Source organism: Scedosporium apiospermum, assembly GCF_000732125.1.
Source record: "Scedosporium apiospermum strain IHEM 14462 chromosome Unknown SEQ_SAPIO_0022, whole genome shotgun sequence".
Lineage (NCBI taxonomy): Eukaryota > Fungi > Ascomycota > Sordariomycetes > Microascales > Microascaceae > Scedosporium > Scedosporium apiospermum.
The window spans coordinates 502,392-521,041 of NW_015971723.1; the positions used below are offsets into that span (position 1 = coordinate 502,392).

Consider the following 18,650-nt stretch of genomic DNA (forward strand, 5'->3'; position numbering starts at 1 on the left):
ACATTGTATGCAAAAAGATGCTTTCGATTCCAATTGCTGGCGGCAGCCAAAGGGATGTCGGGGAAGCTCATTTGCACTTCGAATCAGTTCGGAATACGCCATGGCAGGCATCTTGAATGTGGAAAGATGAAGTAATAAAGAATGAACGAAGAATGAATGAAGAATGAAGGAGAATGAAGAGTGAAGGAGGAGATTACGGAGTTGAGAAAGAGTCTGGACATGTTGAGAAAGGCGATGGTGGGCATCATTATGTATATGGGAAGGGAGATGCTTGAGATTTGAGAAGAGGAAATGTTTGCATGTGGTGGGAGTAGAGGATATCGCTGAGGTTTGGGCAGAGTAGGCGTTTGAGGTTTGTCCCAATGGGATGCTTGAGGGGTGAGAGGAGGAAGTGTTTGCGCCCGGACTGAGGAAAGGAGATGCTTGACATTTGAACAGACCAGAGGAGATGCTTACATTCGGCTTGATTGTCAGGGATTCCTGGGGTTTGGACATTGGACAGGTTGCATCTTCACACCTAGTTTCAGTAGTGGAAAGGCATGGAATTTGAACGGAGGAGATATCCGAAGCTTGGGTGTGTCTGTCCAGCCGCGAATACCATACAGTACCCATTCTCTTCATGCAAGGCCACAGGGCTACAAGGCCACAGGCAAACTTATAGAGACACGTGCAACTTGCCTCGGGCAGATCTATTATCGAGCCAATGAATCTGAGAACATGAATCATCAACGCATTTTCGGGTGTCATCGGTTTTCGCCCAGAGGGTGTTCCAAATTATGGCAGCTCGGGCCAGCCACGGTTATTGTGGGTCCATGAAACCGCGGACGGAGCCGAATCCAAGTCACGGACTCGGAGCGGGGCCCGGCGCGGACACGGACGCGATTGGCCGGACCCCACAACGTTTCTCTAAACACATTGTTCCTCCAGATCTCTACCATCACTGAGGCAAGTGCAACCTTCACTCAAAAGATGAATCAGAGGCTGAATCAGGGGCACATTAAAATTCCTTCTCGTGTGTGATCAGTTATTTTATATAAAGGAGCTCACCCTCTCACATCTTCCCTTCTTTAACAACAGTCATCGCACATCGCACACCTCACATAGATAAACTACCTTTAAAATTCTTTCTTAAAGACAGCAGCCATGGAGGAGTGTGATCTCAAAGATACCAGCCTGTCTTCAATCATTGACCTTGTCAAATGCTACCCTCACGAGCATCTCTATGTCCATCCATTTCAATGGACTGATCGTCACCTTGTCATCCTAGGTTGCCCTGTTAAGGACCTTGGAGTCGCAGGGGAACAGGAGCCCTTAGCATTGACTAAGCCTCATCCTCCAACTTTTCCGCGAATTCGAACAACTGCAGATGCCGATCGAGTTGAAGAGGGTTGTCGTAGTGCCGCCTATTTTGTTGCCACACCAGACAATACCTGGAAGCCAACCCCCATCTTCGAGCTGCTCAAGGATGACGAATCCGGTCCCCTCCAGTGCTATGCGTAAGATATCAATGTTTGCTAATCCTCGATCGCCGCCTGCTAACTAGTACTGTCCTGCGTAGCAACTATGAACCAGTCTGCTTCTACTTCGCAAGAAAACGCATATTCACTTTCTGGTGTCCGACATCTTCTCCCTGCTCCGACATTCGCCCTTACGCTCGAGCCAAGTGTTCACTTGGCAGATGCACGGAATCCATCCCCTACTTGGCCTTCGCCGAATGGACGACAATGAGGAAGCTGCGCGAGTACTTTTTTCTCTGGGAGCGGATAGACTCGAAGGGATATGACAACCCACCAGTGGAGCGCCTACAGGAGACGAAGTTACGTCTCCTACAGCCTAAAGAGATTGCAAATGATCCATTCATTGTCGCACTCCTCATTGCTCTAGCGCAGCTGCAGGAATCTGAGTATGAGTATTACCCGGATCAGTGGGCATGGTACAATAATTCAGAACACCCTCCTTCAAATCTTCTCTTTGAGGTTTGTTTTTCCCTTCCTCCCTTTCTTTTTCTTCCTTTTTTTTTCTCCCTCTCTTGGTTGGGGTGGTGAGGGAGAGGTTGTTCCAGCACCGCATCGAGACTAACTAAATGCGTACAGCCACGCCTGCTCATGACCGATTTCATGGACGAAGATTACATCCATTTCTATTCTGCGCGCACGAACGCCGACTTCCTCGACAGATTCAAGTTCCCGGGACGAAAGCCGAAGAAAAACTGCTCTTTCGAGGTCGAACACGTCAAGATTCCCCTCAAGCCGCACGATACTTTGAAGGATCGTCTCTGGGCCGTGGTCATCCCCGGGTGGCAGGACGACATGCCTAACGAGAAACGAAAGCGTTCTGCCGATGACGATTCTGCTGAAGGCTCGCCGACCTCGAAGCAGAGGACTCAGTCATCACCCGACAGTAGCAGCGAGAGCCCCTCGCTCGGAAACGTGACACTGACCTGCCGGTCTCGGCCAATTTCTGATCAGTGAAATAAACTGCTGCAGGGGACGCGGGATGGGGCGTGTCTTGGGCGACAACCTTCCTCGGCATTCTTCCTTCGAGTTGTATGTTCCTGAACTGTACAGACGCTCGTGGAAGGATTCGTCAATGGATGCATAAGGCGACACCTCCCAACCTAACACCACACCCACCATCCCAATAGTCACTCTGTTGAAGCAATCTGCTTGGCCTGGTGGACTTTGGTTCTATGTGTTTTTCTCTGCGCTGGGGCTAGCAAACTTATCAATGTGTGGATGATGAATAGTGAATGCAGTCTGGGTCTGGTCTGAGTGGGACACACAAACTCATCCATGGGTGGAGTCTAGTAGAAGCTTGGAATCAGTGGAAGTATTGGGGTCCAAAGATTGATGTATACCTACACACTTACTGTGCTGCTCACTGGTCTGATCGAATTCATTTTTTTTTTTGAGCACCTCCCTTCCCTAGTTATCGGAGTCGGTGAGTGAGGATGAAGACCGTAATCCACATGCTGATGAAAATCCATCCTGTCTGCCATCTCAGAATGAAGTACATGTGATAGGATGAGTATCTGATTCCCTCCAGAAGACCATACGTTTGGCTGTGTCTCTGGAATCAGAGATGCATAAAGGCGGGAAAAATAAATTAACTTTCCAAGGCAGGGGACATGGACAAACTGCATGAAAGCAAGCCAGTGAGCGACAATGACAGACCAGCAAGGGCCATTTGCAAAAGCTAGAGTAACGTTTCCTTTTCCTTTTTCTCTTTCCATGTCGCATCAAAGAGAGGCAGCCCTCAAGGTGTCGATGATCAGGAGTCTTGACATGGCCCAGTTGACCTCGTCAGTTTCGCCGATGACTTCATCTCCTGTCTTTCTCTCCCCTGCCTTTCACCTCTGTCTTTCGCCCCTGCCTACCTACTCCTTCCATCAAGCCACTTACTCATATATGGCCCATCAAGCCAATACCCCAGCCTAGCATAATAGCTCCTCACACCCACCCCCGAAATAACACTAATCTTCTCGCTCCCATGCTCCTCCCTCGCAATCCTCTCGGCCTCCTCCATCAACAGCGTCCCGAACCCCTGATGCTGAAACTTCCTCGGATCCCTCGCGTGCACCGGCACCGCTGTCCCGTACACGTGAAGCTCCCGCACGAGACTCGTGGGCTGCCCGATGAGCTCCTCGCGGTACGTGTACTTTTCAGAACACTTCCTCAGCCGTAGCAGTGCCACGAGGATATCTTGCTTGGGGTCCTCGTAGGAGAGGAAGGTCTCCCAGCCGCCGTTGGCGACGTAGTCGCGGCGCACGAGCTCGATTTGGTTCGGGCGGATCTTGTGCTTTACTTCGTTGATGCCTACTTCGCGGGTTCGTACGTCGCGGCAGGTTGTTCCGAAGTCTTTCATTCGGGCGAGGGCCAGTTCTCGTAGGTTGCCGTTCTCGACGCCCGAGGTGACTAGCGGCATGGGGATGTCACGTTGGACGCGGTAGATTCGGGTCCACGGCGGGACTAGTGCTAAGATCCGAGCCACGAGGTCGATTAGCCCGTTGGGCGTGTAATTTTGGTACCTCCCCGTGCGCCAGAGCTCGTAGAGACCCGTGCCTCGGATGACGAGGGTCGGGTAAATCTTGAGGCCGTCGGTCCTGAAGGCGGGATTCTCAAAGTACTCCCTAAACTGGTCCAGGTCCCGCTCCATGCCGACGTTTGGTAGGTCGGGCATCATGTGACTGACCACCTTGAACCCGGCATCCTTCGATAGGCAGAACGTCTCCGCGACAGCCGCGACGGTGTGCCCGCGGTTCGTGTCTCTCGCCACATCCTCGTACAGCGACTGGACACCGACCTCCAACCTCGTGCATCCGTACCGCAACATGCTCGACAGGTGAGGTTGCAAGCAGTAATCAGGGCGCGTCTCAATGGTGATGCCCACGCACTTGATGTTGCTCATCTCTCCCGCCGTCACGGCCTCGTCGACGCTCGACGTCTGATATCCGCTTAGAGCATTGTGTAGTTGCGCGATGAAATCTTCCCTGTAGGACTCGGGCAGGGACATGAATGTGCCACCCATGATGATGTACTCGACCTTGTCGACGGAGTGGCCTAGCGACTTGAGCTGGTCGACGCGACCTCGAGCCTGCTCGAAAGGATCGTACCGCGCCCGGATCGCTCGCATCGATGTCGGCTCGTATCCGGTGTAGGATTGCGTGCTGTACTCGAAGTCGGAGTCGGGGCCGCCGGGGCAGTAGACGCAAATGTTTCCTGTGTAGGCGATGTGCGGGCATCGGTGGGGTTTGCACATGACGGCCACGACTGCGATACCCGACGAGGTTCCTAAAGTGCGGAAGTCAGCTTGCGATCCAATGAACTCTAACAGAAGCAGTAGCAGTAGAAGTAGCAGCAGCCTGCTCGTCCTCTTGTTACACCAGCAATTCTATTTATTCATATTTTGGCGAATAACGTACGGATAGGCTTCGCGATCAGCTTCGGTAGAATGTACTTCTTGTAATGTTCGGGAATGGCAGCTATAATAGCCGTGAGGGGTGGTATATTATGGAGCTTGTGCTTCCTTGCGAACCTCGTCCGCAAGCTGTTGAGGTTTATGTCCTTCGCAGGACGGCTTGAGTCCTTGGACGCCTCATGGTCCTCGATCAGGGCATTGGCGATGTCAGCGCAGCATCGCAGGAAGCGCTCGCTTTCTGGGGGGAGGTTGGCGTCCTTTTTGCGACCTGACTTGGTCGCCGTTACGGTGGAAGTCGCCATGGTTGGAGGAAGGTCTGTCCCAGGGAACGGCTTCTTCTGGGAATCCAGTTTACTGAGTTGAGGTTGGAGATGCGATCGCAATGTGGGTTGACTCGAACTTCGTACACTAAATCTGAAGATGCTCTGTGGTGGGGCATGAAAAAAAAAGAAGTCCAGAAGCTACACCACAATTCTTGTGACGCACAATTCAAGGATACAATTGCCAGCAGCTGCGTCGAACCGCCAACACAACTCAGGCCTTTTAGTGAATAATGACGCAGTCAATTGCATATCTCTACTCGGTCCGATCCCTCCAACGAAGGATACAAGACACTTTCTTTGAAGCTTCACCAAGCTGAGGGGAATTTCAGAACATTCTGAGAGCTCCCTGTCGTATCTGTCTGGGGATGCACGGCTGATACAGCTGCAGCAGGTTTCGGTTGAGGTGCTGCTCAATTCCTGGTGCTCTTGCTGACCAATCAGATGATATTCACCAATAGCACTATCCACCCGGAGCACGGAGCTGAGACACCAATTGAAGAGCCGAGCTTCCCTCCTCGCCCCGTTACAGGCAATTGATACCGGCACCCACTCTCGATCCTCCAGTCGCAGCCTCTCAAAGCACTCTCCCAGGTTCCTTATCGGAGGATCTTCGGGTACCAGGTGGCTACCCACCACATGCAGCGGAAATGCTAGCCTCAACACTAACAAATCTGCCGGATTTCGCCGGCTGTGGGAAACGGTAAGCGGTAAACCCGCCTTCGGGATAAGCAAATGGGAACGAGACTTGATTTGACATTTGCTGCAATTGTACCGAGCAAAAGGCCAAACTCGCAGCTTCCTGTCTTGTTCCTCCCTGGAAATCTACCTCCCCCCGCGGAAAAAAATAGAAAGTTTGCTAAATCGCAACGACATCTCTCCAAACTCCACTCTTTCCCCCTTTCACATTCCCGTCGAGTCGCGCTGTTTTTGAACTTCCGTCCCTCGTCCCTCGGTTGCTCGTGTTTATCCTCGTTCCGCTCCTTTTTGTGTCGAGGGTTTCCTGCATTTATTTTTGTTTGGTTGTTACTCTCTGTCGTCATCATCTCTACTGCACCCCGTCATAAATTTTCCCAGCAACCATGCAGGTCTTCTCTAGAGCTCGCCCTGCCGGAAGGGCCCTCCTCGGCCAGGCCAGGAGATACACCACCCAGAGCCCCTACGCCGCGACGGTCGACAACCTCCGCATCAATTCCAATACCAAGGTCCTTTATCAGGGCTTCACCGGAAAGCAGGGAACGTAAGTCGTCGACCAATTTTTGTTTTCTTGCTCGGCCCCCTGAACAGACCGGATTTCGCGATAGCTCCTCGGAAGGGTGCTTCTACGCCCTTGGAGGAGCTTGGCGCTGGATCCGAACTAGCTCCCGATGAGAAAACATACATCGGAATTTCCGGAATGCGCTGACTTGTGGCATCTATCTAGCTTCCACGCGCAACAAGCTATTGATTATGGTACGAATCCCCATCCCGAACTGCCTCTCTCTCCTTCGCGGCCGATAAGACCGAGGAAGCTATGTTTCGGAAAGCTAACGACGCGACCCGATAAATAGGAACCCAGGTAGTCGGTGGAACAAATCCCAGGAAGGCCGGAGAGACGCATCTCGGTCTCCCCGTCTTCGGTACCGTTTCCGACGCTGTCAAGGAGACCGGCGCGACCGCCTCCTGTATCTTCGTCCCGTTCGTGCCATCTTCTCTTCTCCCCTCCAGCCTCGGCCACAAGCATGTGAATATCTAACACAAGGCGAACCTTTTCCCTGTCTCATCAGTCCTCCTCTTGCCGCCGCTTCTATCGAGGAGGCCATTGAAGCCGAGATTCCTCTCGTCGTCGCCATTACCGAGGGTATCCCCCAGCATGGTAAGCTAATTCACTGCCTTCGTCCGCCCCGGCCGACGCAAACCGCGCTAACCTACTCCACCACTCCCTAGACATGGTCCGCATCACCTCCATCCTAAAATCCCAATCCAAGACCCGTCTCGTCGGCCCCAACTGCCCCGGTATAATCGCCCCCGGCCAATGCAAGATCGGCATCATGCCCGGCAACATCCACAAGCGCGGCCGCATAGGCATCGTCTCCCGCTCCGGAACCCTCACATACGAAGCCGTCAACCAGACCACCCAAGCCGGCCTCGGCCAATCCCTCGTCGTCGGCATCGGCGGCGATCCCTTCTCCGGAACCAACTTCATCGACTGTCTCCACGTCTTCCTCAAGGACGAGGAGACCGACGGCATCATCATGATTGGAGAGATTGGTGGCTCTGCCGAGGAGGATGCCGCTGAGTTCCTCAAGACTTATAACACGACTAATGGCGGAAAGCCCGTTGTTAGCTTTATCGCTGGTATTTCGGCGCCTCCTGGTCGTCGTATGGGTCACGCCGGTGCTATCGTTTCGGGTGGAAAGGGCGGTGCTGATTCGAAGATTAAGGCTCTTGAGAATGCTGGTGTTGTTGTGGAGCGCTCGCCTGCTGGTCTTGGTAAGGCTATGTATGACGAGTTTGTTCGCCGTGATCTCCTCTAAAGGAGAGAGCCTCTAAAGGAGGGGGAGAGGAGCTGGGGAGCTTTTTCTTTTTCTTTTTTTGTCCTTCCTCCCGCGTCCCCCATGTAAAACGAGTGTTATACGGATCTGAAAAGAGGTGTGAAGGGTGTGGGATAGGGTTGAATAATAGACGTGAGGTCGTATTCTGAAGAGGATGGAGTAGGTTGGCGAGGCTATGAGGCAGGCTCGTGCGTGCGCTCAACGTTCAACGGTCTGCGCCTCTCCCGAGGCTTCGCGGTCTTATTTTCCTTCTGTTTATTACATGTGGAAATTTATTAACATCTGGTACACTCATAGACTAGGTTGGGAGTGGTAGGCAGTATTATATATTTTTTGGAGATATGCCGCATGCCCTTTTGTTCCACATTCGCCACTTGAGTCTGATATCTCCCAAGTCCTAGGTTTGAAAGAAAAAAAGGGGGAAAGGGTAGAAGCGGTTTCCAGTTTTATTTAAGCCTAGTCTTCATGTTTCTTGGTCCCATGCTCGCTCTCAAGGTCGATGTACAACTCACGTGGTAACACATCTCCAGATGCATAGGGACAAAAAGAAAAGGAAGAGGGGAAGACATAATACATGAAAAGACCAACAGGACGAGAACAGGTACGCCCTGGGAAAGCGAAGAAGGAAAATGAAAACACCATGACTCCGACTATGCAAAATGCCCTCCTAGCATATCATCGACAACAGGTAAAGCATGCCAACACACTTCTTAGAGTGAAGTCATAGCTCCAGTGAGGCTGAATAGGCAGTGAGGGATAAATAGCAAATGAAACTCCAGGAAATGCGGACCAACAGGAGAGGAGAGGGGTGCTTTTGACTGGAGTAGGGAGCCACAACCTTCGGCAACCGTCCATCGTCCCCCTATTTCCCCTCCGTCATGTCCTGTTGTGGTCGCCGAAGTTACAGGTCCCCATGTAATCCAGTTCCGTCGTTAAAATCATTTATATCTTGTAGTTGAGGGTATCCCGTTTTTGCGCCCGGTGAAATGAAATTAGTAGTCCTCTCAAGAACTCTCAGCTCTCTCCGAGAAGACGGGCGGTAATATCGCCCATGTATGCCTCCTCTAGCTCGTAGTCTTCACCGCCATTGCGGTCAATACCCACGTAGACGAAAGCATCGACGACGTCGTTAACGGGGAACCCCATATTGACGAAACGGTCCACGAGGTCCTTGTTATACCCCTTGTAACTGTGAATCAAAGTATGGGTTAGTAACAAGGCTCTGGTCCCATAACTAGATCAGGCTAGGTTCCGTTTGCGCTATCCGCATACATGCAGAAGGCGGTTGGGGGAGGATAAAAAGACACATACTCAACAGCAGGCTGCTTAGGCTTGCTTTCGTCCTTCTTAAACTTTGAGTAGTCTATCTCTTTACGTGGAGCGCCGGCGTACTTAACGGCCCATTCGTGAGCCGTCCGGGCAAACTGCTCGGGGTATTCGAGAGACATCTTGGCTACCTCGGCATCTTGGGGATCCTTGGGGTTCGGGAACTCGAGAAGCATGCGGAGGGAGATGAGAGCGGACTTGATCGTCTGCACGGGAGACCAGCCTGTTCCGAGAATGTCGAGGCAGATGGCACCCTAAATCAGGATCGAGATGGTGTTAGTTAGGAAACAAGGCAAGGCTGGGTACAGTTCCTGCAAATCCTGCAAAGCTCTACCGAGAAGAGCCTCCCAAGATTCCTACATACCGTCTGGCTGCTGATATTGGGATGGAAGATCTTGGTATCAAACCGGATGATGGGGGGCTTGAACGGGTACGAGTCGGGAATCTGGATATCAACCTGGTACGTCCCTCCGGCGTACACGGTATCGGGCGGCGCGGGGAATGTGCCCTTGAGCCTCGTGAGATCGGCGGCGTCGATGGGCTCGGCGAACACGCCTGACTTGTCCCTGTCGGCTCGAATGTCGGAGAGCTCTTTCGCAATGCGTCGTTCTCGGCTGGTCGCCATGGCGGAAGCGGGTGAGTTTGGGACAAAAGGGTTTACGTATCGGCGGTCGGGGGTTGGGTGGTAGTTGATAAGGTGATGCGATGAGTGGCCGTGGTCGTTTGAATGAGGGAGGGTGTTGAGAATCGGAGATAGGATAGGCGCGGGGATAGTAATTTAGGGAATTTCTAAGAATATGAGACAGTGGGATGTCGTTTAGGTGGGGCGAAAGAAGGGGTGCGGGTGTTTGGAGAAGAGTTGGACGAGGTGATGGTTGAGTCGAGATCAGAGCCCAAAGAGTATCTGATGTTGGCAGACTGCTGAGCAGGCTTTGGAGGCTGTTTGAGGCAGATGCAAGCTTATGACGCAGGAATGTGGAGGGGAAGGGAAGGCGCTGGGTTGGCTTGCCTTGTCTGGGCAGAGGGTGCAGGCAGAGAGAGCGTCAAATGCAATGCAGAGGTGGGGGTGTTAGTGTGTGTTCTTGGGCTGCCCAAGCCTCAGCGCCTCAGTGCCTCAGTACCCCGCCATCGATGATTAAGATAGTGATTTAGTGTACTCGGTACAACGATTATTAAGGTAAAAATGGAACAAAAGAGTGTCCATCTATGTATCCAGTACATTTATTTCCTTTGTTGTGCATCCACCTCTTGAAGTCCGCTTCTTAGCTTCCTCTCATCAGATCGCCCAAGTGTACTTGAAGTCGTCCACGAATTTGCATCCTCCTTCATCCTCAATTCTCCACTCTTCTAGCGGGAAAAGCCACCACCCTGTTGGCCTACCGTCGCGCTTCGAATCCGATATGTCTATCCACATCTCCATCCAGTCCCTCCAGCCCGACTCCTTAGACGTGCAAGACCTTAAGACCCTTGACGAATCATCTTTCGGTTCCTAGGATAGCGACGACCAGCCCAACATATCAGGATACCTTTGTGGACACCAATAACGCAATCTTGAATGCATTTTCTCGAATATTGCCTAATGGAACTGCTAACTCTAGCATAACGATGGTGGGTATATGGCAGCATCTAAAGAAACGAAAGTAAATCCGTATTTCCGACTCTCAACGGAACGCTCTCATGCCAATCAGCGCCGGATTGCCTCAAACGCCCAATCCCCTTGATTCCTTTTTCTCATTGTCAGCTTCTTCTGCCGAGCCTCATCTATTGCCAATCAAAAAAGAGAGAAGGAAAAAAGGCCAAAAAAACCGATGAAGAACACCAAAATCCAAACGCCGGTCCTGGTTGCTATGCTCACGTCCAACAGATCGCTATGTCGAAAAAGCTGCGCCTGCTTCCGCCTCGGCGCAGGGCACGGGAACAATGTCGTACAATGTTAGTGGTAGTATAAACGGCCGGGCTGGCTCATGGTAAGGAGGTTACTCCATATCGCGTGGCCTTTTAGCCATGTGTCGTTAAAGTGAACCAGGGCAATTTCATAACGACCCAGTCGGTATCGGTATCGGCCTCGAGTGTGTCATGGTCGGGAATCCACCGCCGGTGTATGTGGCTGAGGATTTCGAAGTTACGCTATCATCTCACTTTGTCAGTCGGACTTCTATATAGCTGCAAGTGTCAACCAGCTTCGATAGGTCTACATACCGGGTATCCGACTTAGTTTTGTTGATCTGCGTGGCGGCCACACCTCCAAGAAGACCGCCAAAGAGAAACACGGCGATGATGACCAGTACGAAAAACGTCTTTCTACTGAGGCAGCAGATAGTCCTTCGCGATACCTCTCTCTTCCCAGTTTCTTCCAGCCGCGCCGCTGATGGTCTGTCCTTCGAAAACAACCCCAGTTCGATGGCCGTATCGTCATGCTTCGCCCGCGATGTACTACCCTCACCATTTTCGTCGTAAAACTCTATCCTCTCGCTAAAGGTGACTTGGCGTCTGGGTCGCTGCCAACTTGGTTCTGGTTCTGTTGGCGGGGCTGGAGATATGTTCATGTCGACATGATGGCCATACTGAGATGAAGATCACAACCGCCACCGCCCAGTCAGAATGTCATGGGGAATATCCACGATTTGCAACGATCAGGGTGAGGAAAGAGAAAATAAGCTTAGTGGAGACCATCCATCTCGGGGCAACACAGATATTCAACAAGAATAAAGGGGGGGCAAGCAGAGATAAAAACTAAGGTTTCCCATTAAAGCGGGAGATCAGCCAACTCGCTTGTATATGAAGGTTGAGAGCTCGTCTATACCCGCATGAGCTGGCAAGACGATTTGGCCCTCTTTTTCCCACGGCCGGCCTCCCTAGTCGGCCAGCCATCTTCCTAGCCCCCGTCAATATACTAAAATGCGTGGAAGGAAGGTGTTGGGGGGAGGCAAGACGAAAAAGGGTGGCACTTCATTTATTGTCTTCGAGAAATTTACTTGGATCCGATGTTTTGCGGCATCCCCTCGTGCCGCGGGTGAAGTGCTGAATGTAACTGGAGGCGGAGGGTGGTTGCACTTTAACCGCTCCGGATTTGGACGCATGGTCACTGATCTTCCTGGATCGTGGTACTCGTAGAACGGGAATCCGCCAGCCAGTCACGAGGGGGTTGCCACGATGCGGCAAGTCCCAAGGCCTATTGTCTCAGTGAGCAGTTGTCTGGAAATTCTGGTACGCTACACTTGTCGGCCGTGTCCTGTCTAAATGATATACGCAGCCTAGCCCAGCCTCCAACCCCGGGTCGTCATCGGGTGTGGTGCCAAGGGACCATCCAGAGCCCACGGTTATACTGACGTGCATTAATGATGCCCGCAGAATTTATATTAATTTTTCGTCGCCCTTCGATTTTCGACACCAATCTCCTCGCCTGGGTTCTGGCGGGTGCTCGGTATCCTTCTCACTTGGGGGACACACTTATTCCCAAACGCACGACGCTCCCTGCTCGGTCTTGTGAGTTCTTACCCAGCACCACACCACCTTCTGAGCTGTTGGCAGAGCTCCTCAGTTATTTACCTCTCCTGGTTGGTTGTCATCAATTAGTAGTCCTGCTCTTTCAAGAGAAATTTGTGGCAAGGTCGCGAGAACAATGGAATCGGGCCTCTCGGGCAGGCGCTGGCTAGAGCACGACGCACTTCCTGTGCCGGACACTAGTGAAAGACATTGGGAGATGGTCCTCCTCCCCGCAGGGAATTGTCGGTAGATATACCCGAATGATACCTAGCCACTGTACCCTGTGATAACGAGAGTCATGGTTACATCCATGGCCGGTTATACAGGCACCGATTCTCTCAACATCCGCTAGTGCAGAGAAGAGGAAAACCCCGCGTGCGGCTTAGAGCTAAGGAAAAGACAAATGGTAAACTGGAACCCGTTAGATGTTGGATGAGTGCGGCAACGTGTGATCAAACCCCGGAGCGGAGGGCATGCCTTGCCCTTTGCTATTGCTCGTGCAGCGCACCGGAGACATCATCAAGAAGACGACAGACGATGTCCGAGCATCAAAATTAAAGATAGCGAACTGGTAGTTTATAACATCGTTCGTGGAGCATTAAAATTTTAATTAATTAGCGGTATTGTAGAGATGTTAGACCGGGTTTCCTCTAATCTTTCTCCATCGACATTCAATCGAGATTGAGGTAATACCGCAGGCGTACCAAGAGGTAGACATATAATAATATGGGCTTGTTGGTGTTCGGGATCCATCATTCGCATCCCAAGATTGTTCTTTTGATTGTGGCTCAGCCGCTGAGGCGTGAGAGATACGCCACAGCACAAACTCAATACCGGCTTGAACCAAGCAATGCACGGACCATTGCTTATGTGATCAACCATGCTGTCGCGTTAACCTAGCAGCCTGGCACCTTCCAAGCTACCGACGACCTTGTCGCAGGGCAAACAGGACAAACATCATCAATCTTCAGCTAAACCATTCCCTTTCCCGACCTTTCGCCTTCGATCCATCAACTCGAAACCGAACCTCACATACCCCAACCTCAAATTTCTCCTCTATTATACAATTTTAATCATATTCGTCCCGTTGTCTACCTGAGAGAGCTGTCACAATGGTACGTCCTCTAGGTGATCATGAAGCTGAATCGCCACTGACCACAATCTGCTACAGGGTCAAAGTCAGTCTGGAATGGGAGGCGGAGATGGAAAAGATGATAAGGATAAGAAGGTTAGAACAATGACCCTCTATGCCATCGGCCCTTGATACAAAATTCTAACTGCATCCCCTCTAAAACAGAAGAAGCCGAAGTACGAGCCCCCTCCTCGCCCAACGACCCGCGTAGGCCGAAAGAAGAGAAAGGCTGGCGGCACCAGCGCCGCAGCCAAGCTCCCCGCCGTATACCCCACGAGTCGATGCAAGCTCCGACTATTAAGAATGCAGCGGATTCACGACCACCTCCTTCTCGAAGAGGAGTACGTCGAGAACCAAGAGCGCCTCCGCAAGGCCAAGGCCGCCAAGGAAGGAGCAGGCTCCGACGCCGACGACAGGCTGGCCGACGAGCGCAGCCGCGTCGACGATATGCGAGGAAGCCCGATGGGTGTCGGTACCCTGGAGGAGATGATTGACGATGACCACGCGATCGTTAGTAGCACCACCGGTCCCGAGTACTACGTCAGCATTATGAGCTTCGTCGACAAGGATCTGCTCGAGCCCGGCGCCAGCGTACTGCTTCATCATAAGAGTGTCAGCATCGTTGGTGTTCTGACGGATGATGCGGATCCTTTGGTCAGCGTCATGAAGCTCGATAAGGCGCCCACGGAGTCGTACGCGGATATCGGTGGTTTGGAGACGCAGATCCAGGAAGTCCGGGAATCGGTTGAGTTGCCGCTTTTGCATCCCGAGCTTTACGAGGAGATGGGTATCAAGCCTCCCAAGGGTGTCATCCTCTATGGCGCACCCGGTACAGGAAAGACGCTGCTCGCCAAGGCTGTCGCCAACCAGACTTCGGCTACCTTCCTGCGTATAGTAGGAAGTGAGCTGATTCAGAAGTATCTCGGTGACGGTCCTCGACTTGTGCGACAGCTGTTCCAGGTATGTGCACGTTATTGAAATTTTTTAGTCCTGCTTTCCGGATCTTGTTATCTAACTCTCCACCCTCTAGGTTGCTGCGGAAAACGCCCCCTCGATTGTATTCATCGACGAAATCGATGCCATCGGAACCAAGCGCTACGAATCAACATCAGGAGGCGAGCGTGAAGTCCAGCGAACCATGCTCGAGCTCCTCAATCAACTCGACGGCTTCGACGACCGCGGCGACGTCAAAGTCATCATGGCGACCAACAAGATCGAAACCCTCGACCCGGCCCTGATCCGCCCCGGCCGAATCGACCGCAAGATCCTCTTCGAGAACCCCGACCAGAACACCAAGCGCAAGATCTTCGCGCTGCACACCTCCAAGATGAGCCTCAACGACGACGTCGACCTCGAGGAGTTCATCGGCCAGAAGGATGACCTTTCTGGCGCTGACATCAAGGCCATTTGCTCCGAGGCGGGTCTCATGGCGCTGAGGGAGCGGAGGATGCGTGTGCAGATGGCGGATTTCAGGGCTGCGAGGGAGAGGGTGTTGAGGACGAAGCAGGAGGGTGAGCCGGAGGGGTTGTATTTGTAGATGGTGTATGTTTTGTTTTAGGGCTCTCTGTGTACTATTGACTAGATGCTGAGGGGTGGTGAATATGAGAAGGGAGGAGAAAATACATGGCGTCCATGCCACGGCTGTTTCCCTTATTTGTGATTTTGATTGCTAGCAAACTGATTGAACAGCTAAGAGCCAATCTTCGAAGTGGCGAACGCGGGTTTGGAGTTTGCATCTCCGCCCAACAGTTTAGTTTACGATTCAAATATCGGTAGTAATGATCCAAAAGACAAACTGTGACCGGGTTCCGGATCAGCAGCGCAGCTCCTCCCCCGGCAAGAGCTTCCGTATGCCTCCGCCTCCGGATTCTCTTAAATCTTCTCCGTCTTTGAGGAATTTATGACACGGAGCCGGAGCAAATCATCACAGTCTGCCTCGACACGACGGGACGCAGGGTTTCGTAGCTTAAGCCCACCAGCCGTAAATGCCCCGGGCTACCATGGTTGTGTTGTTTGTGCTATTTGATCCATGCTATGTTCTCGAAGAAATGATGTAGGACGACGTGCGATGGGAGCAATAGAATGGGGATGAAGACGGCACGCTGAGGGGATACGCTAGTTTCTTGGCATGTGAAGACATGTTTTCCCCCTCTTACTGGAAGGCGAAGCAAAGCAAATGAGATCTTGCACGAGGTCTTCCCCAGGGGGCAAGGTGTCGCGAACCCAGCGTCGTCATCATCTACAAAAGGGGTCTCGTTGAAGAGGACCACATGACATTAAGTCAGGATCCAGTCGACGTATCCACTTACAGAGAGGAATCACCTTCCAGAGCATCCTCGAAGCCATCATCTCAGCATAAACTTCATTTACAAGGCATCTTCTCAGAGAGCAAGACGTCCTGCTCGATTTACGCACAAATGAGATGAGTCATGGAAGTACTTTCTCACTCGAAGGCTCACGTTGTTACCATGCCAGAGATTTGCCAGACCCGGTTCTTCACCTCGCTATGCCTTTGTGGAGAGACTGAGGGTCCATCACATGAGGCAGAGTTCTCGTAGTGCAGGACTGGAGAGACGTTACTCAGGGTGCTCATGTGAAGTCCTTGGACCTGCTAGAGTTCGGATATCGCGGACAGGTGCAAGCAATTGGCAGGTGCCCAATGTCTTGAGACGGCATGATCGAGTTAACACGCACTTTCAGGGTGAAGGACAGTGAATGGATCGTCGATTTTGGGAAAGATGTCTCATATTTGTAATGTCGGGCATTCCACTCAAGCGATTGCAAAAGGCCTTTTACCTCGGCAAAAGAACCAAGGCCAGTTGTAGGAACTCCGGATGCAATAGAACAAAACCTTGGGTCGTTCGGTAGTTACCGCTTCGTCATAGGTCCTCCCAAGATCCTGGCGGGCAAGGCTATCGAAGTCAGGAACTTTGGCGATGACAGCGTCCCCAAAGAGTGGTCTTGGCTGAAGTTGCCGATACCCTTCACTGATCCTCAGTGAATGCATCATGAATAAAGGGTATCTGAGAACGAGGGACCAAGGGGGCGGCGCAAGTTACCGCAGACACTATGCCTCGAGTAGAGCATCACCACGTCACTGACGTGATGGCAGACAAGGGCCCCTTTACCCTTCCCGAGGTCCGGACCCCTCAAACCCTCCAAGACCCTCCCCAAGTCCGGCTAGTTGCTGGTCCCCAAGCTTCCAGGGTCATCGTGAAGTCATGCATCGTGCCGTTTCCGCCCCATTTCTAGAGGTTTATACTCCCGAAGACGGGCGCACACGAGACAGGAACGTGAGAGACGGCGGCTCCCTGCATCAGGACGTACGTCTTCTCAAGTGCTGGTTCTCCACTATGCCCAGAAACCCAAAATAGGCATCAGCGTGGTGCTGTGTGTAGAAGTCCGCAGAAAGCACCACTGTTGGTAGACGGACTCGGATCAGGCTGGCAGAGCCATGGTGGAAAGTCCATGTAATCGAACGGCTTTCTGTACTTCGTCTCGATGTCGATGTAAAGTTTCAAGCTTCTCACATGCAGCGATTGTGAGAGTCTGTGACCCCAGACTCTTACATAAGTTGCTGTGCGACAAACATTGGATGGAACAATGAAGTCTCCACCGGTTTTGCTCCACGTCTCTGGAGGTCGTTGCGCTGCACATGTGGGCAGGAGACCCGCAGGAGCTCCTGTCTCCCAGCAATCAGAAGACGAGCTGCTTCAAGAGAAGGGTTCGGTGCAACTACAGCCGATCCCGATGATGCCTCAAAACCGCTATTGGAGACGAGGAGATGGTGTTATCGTTATCGGAGGCGAGGACCAGGGCGTAATGCACAATAGAGCACATCTGTTGACGGAGTCTATGAGCAGGATTCGCTGTATTTAGCATCAGGTCATCGAGTCATCGTGTTCTGCCCTCCGCCTGGAGCAGCACTGCTCCAATGCTCCACTCAACGGCAGTCCTCCTGCAGGAATTAATATGCAGCTTCGTCCGAAGCAAAGCAACGGCATGAAAACAAGCACAAGGGAGGCGGCACACAATTGGCGAAGCCTTTTTTCTGCATCGCCGTATCACGACTCTTAGTGCTCCTCGTAAGTTACAATTGTACCTCTCTAGACGCCGCGTTCTAGTTTTGGCGAAGCGGATTGGGGCAGCGCTGCAAGTCGCTCAGCGAATCACGGGCCTGAAGTGGCTTGTGATGAGAGGCGACTTCAAAATAGGGTCAAAAGATTGGGATGCCGCGACCGGGGCGAGTTGAGCTAAGTCCCGTTTTAGAGGGTCGCTCCTGTCTTTGCATCTGTCAGACCACCCTCAGAGTCTGCATTCTGCAGGAGCGAGCTGCGATTTGACTTCGGAGTGGATAATGGATTTTTGAGGGTATATTTACTAGATTTACTTGGCTAAACAGGTACTCGAGGGGTGCTCTTTCCACGGGATTAGGACAAGTCCATCGTAGACTCGATACAGTGGGAATGTACTTGGTACAATTGCACCCATGCAGTTTACTCGTGGTTCTGCCATAGCCCACGTTATTTTCGTGCTCTGCTCTCTACGCCCTCGGTAGTGCGAAGCTGTCCCCTGTCTTTATATTGATGAATCCCGTGTCTTTCGCCCTGCATAAACCAAAGTGCGCCAAGGTTGAATCCGTCGACAAGTTCCCTGAACCCAGATCCGGAACGGGACTGGACCGGTACGGAAACCCTGTCGATTGATGGATGGATGACTCTTCCACGAACTTTCTCTTCCTGTCTTGTCCCTTCTCACGTTATCGATAGCATCAATAACCATTTCCCTCAAAACCTTCAACCAGCCATAAGGTTCACGCTTACAGCCCGGCCATTGCTCGATGACGAGCGAGAAGAGCCGTCGAGAAGGCCAGGTTGAGACATTGTTCCCAACCTGCACCAGACAAACTTTCGCTCGGCTATGAGATCACCTCTG

The 18,650-nt window shown here is 52.1% G+C and overlaps 5 protein-coding genes across 5 annotated transcripts; 3 read left to right on the top strand and 2 right to left on the bottom strand.

Moving 5' to 3' along the window:
• Nucleotides 1–1,143: 1,143 nt before the first annotated feature.
• Nucleotides 1,144–2,471, top strand: SAPIO_CDS0446 (uncharacterized protein; the record flags this gene model as incomplete). The annotated part of the gene is made up of 4 exons (XM_016783220.1): nucleotides 1,144–1,267; nucleotides 1,367–1,496; nucleotides 1,559–1,976; nucleotides 2,094–2,471. The coding sequence occupies 4 exons, from the start codon at nucleotides 1,144–1,146 to the stop codon at nucleotides 2,469–2,471; spliced, it is 1,050 nt and encodes a 349-aa protein (XP_016646420.1).
• A 767-nt stretch (nucleotides 2,472–3,238) lies between these two features.
• SAPIO_CDS0447 (Elongator complex protein 3) lies at nucleotides 3,239–5,219 on the bottom strand (the record flags this gene model as incomplete). The annotated part of the gene is made up of 3 exons (XM_016783221.1): nucleotides 3,239–3,342; nucleotides 3,402–4,790; nucleotides 4,922–5,219. The coding sequence occupies 3 exons, from the start codon at nucleotides 5,217–5,219 to the stop codon at nucleotides 3,239–3,241; spliced, it is 1,791 nt and encodes a 596-aa protein (XP_016646421.1).
• Nucleotides 5,220–6,319: 1,100 nt separating this feature from the next.
• SAPIO_CDS0448 (Succinate--CoA ligase (GDP-forming)) lies at nucleotides 6,320–7,753 on the top strand (the record flags this gene model as incomplete). Its single annotated transcript, XM_016783222.1, has 5 exons — nucleotides 6,320–6,477; nucleotides 6,661–6,689; nucleotides 6,788–6,914; nucleotides 7,004–7,092; nucleotides 7,164–7,753. 5 exons carry the CDS (start codon nucleotides 6,320–6,322, stop codon nucleotides 7,751–7,753), a joined length of 993 nt encoding a protein of 330 aa, XP_016646422.1.
• A 1,032-nt stretch (nucleotides 7,754–8,785) lies between these two features.
• SAPIO_CDS0449 (Ubiquitin--protein ligase) lies at nucleotides 8,786–9,722 on the bottom strand (the record flags this gene model as incomplete). The annotated part of the gene is made up of 3 exons (XM_016783223.1): nucleotides 8,786–8,960; nucleotides 9,083–9,351; nucleotides 9,462–9,722. 3 exons carry the CDS (start codon nucleotides 9,720–9,722, stop codon nucleotides 8,786–8,788), a joined length of 705 nt encoding a protein of 234 aa, XP_016646423.1.
• A 3,973-nt stretch (nucleotides 9,723–13,695) lies between these two features.
• On the top strand, nucleotides 13,696–15,252 carry SAPIO_CDS0450 (26S protease regulatory subunit 4-like protein; the record flags this gene model as incomplete). The annotated part of the gene is made up of 4 exons (XM_016783224.1): nucleotides 13,696–13,698; nucleotides 13,755–13,811; nucleotides 13,881–14,675; nucleotides 14,746–15,252. The coding sequence occupies 4 exons, from the start codon at nucleotides 13,696–13,698 to the stop codon at nucleotides 15,250–15,252; spliced, it is 1,362 nt and encodes a 453-aa protein (XP_016646424.1).
• Between the last annotated feature and the right edge of the window lie 3,398 nt (nucleotides 15,253–18,650).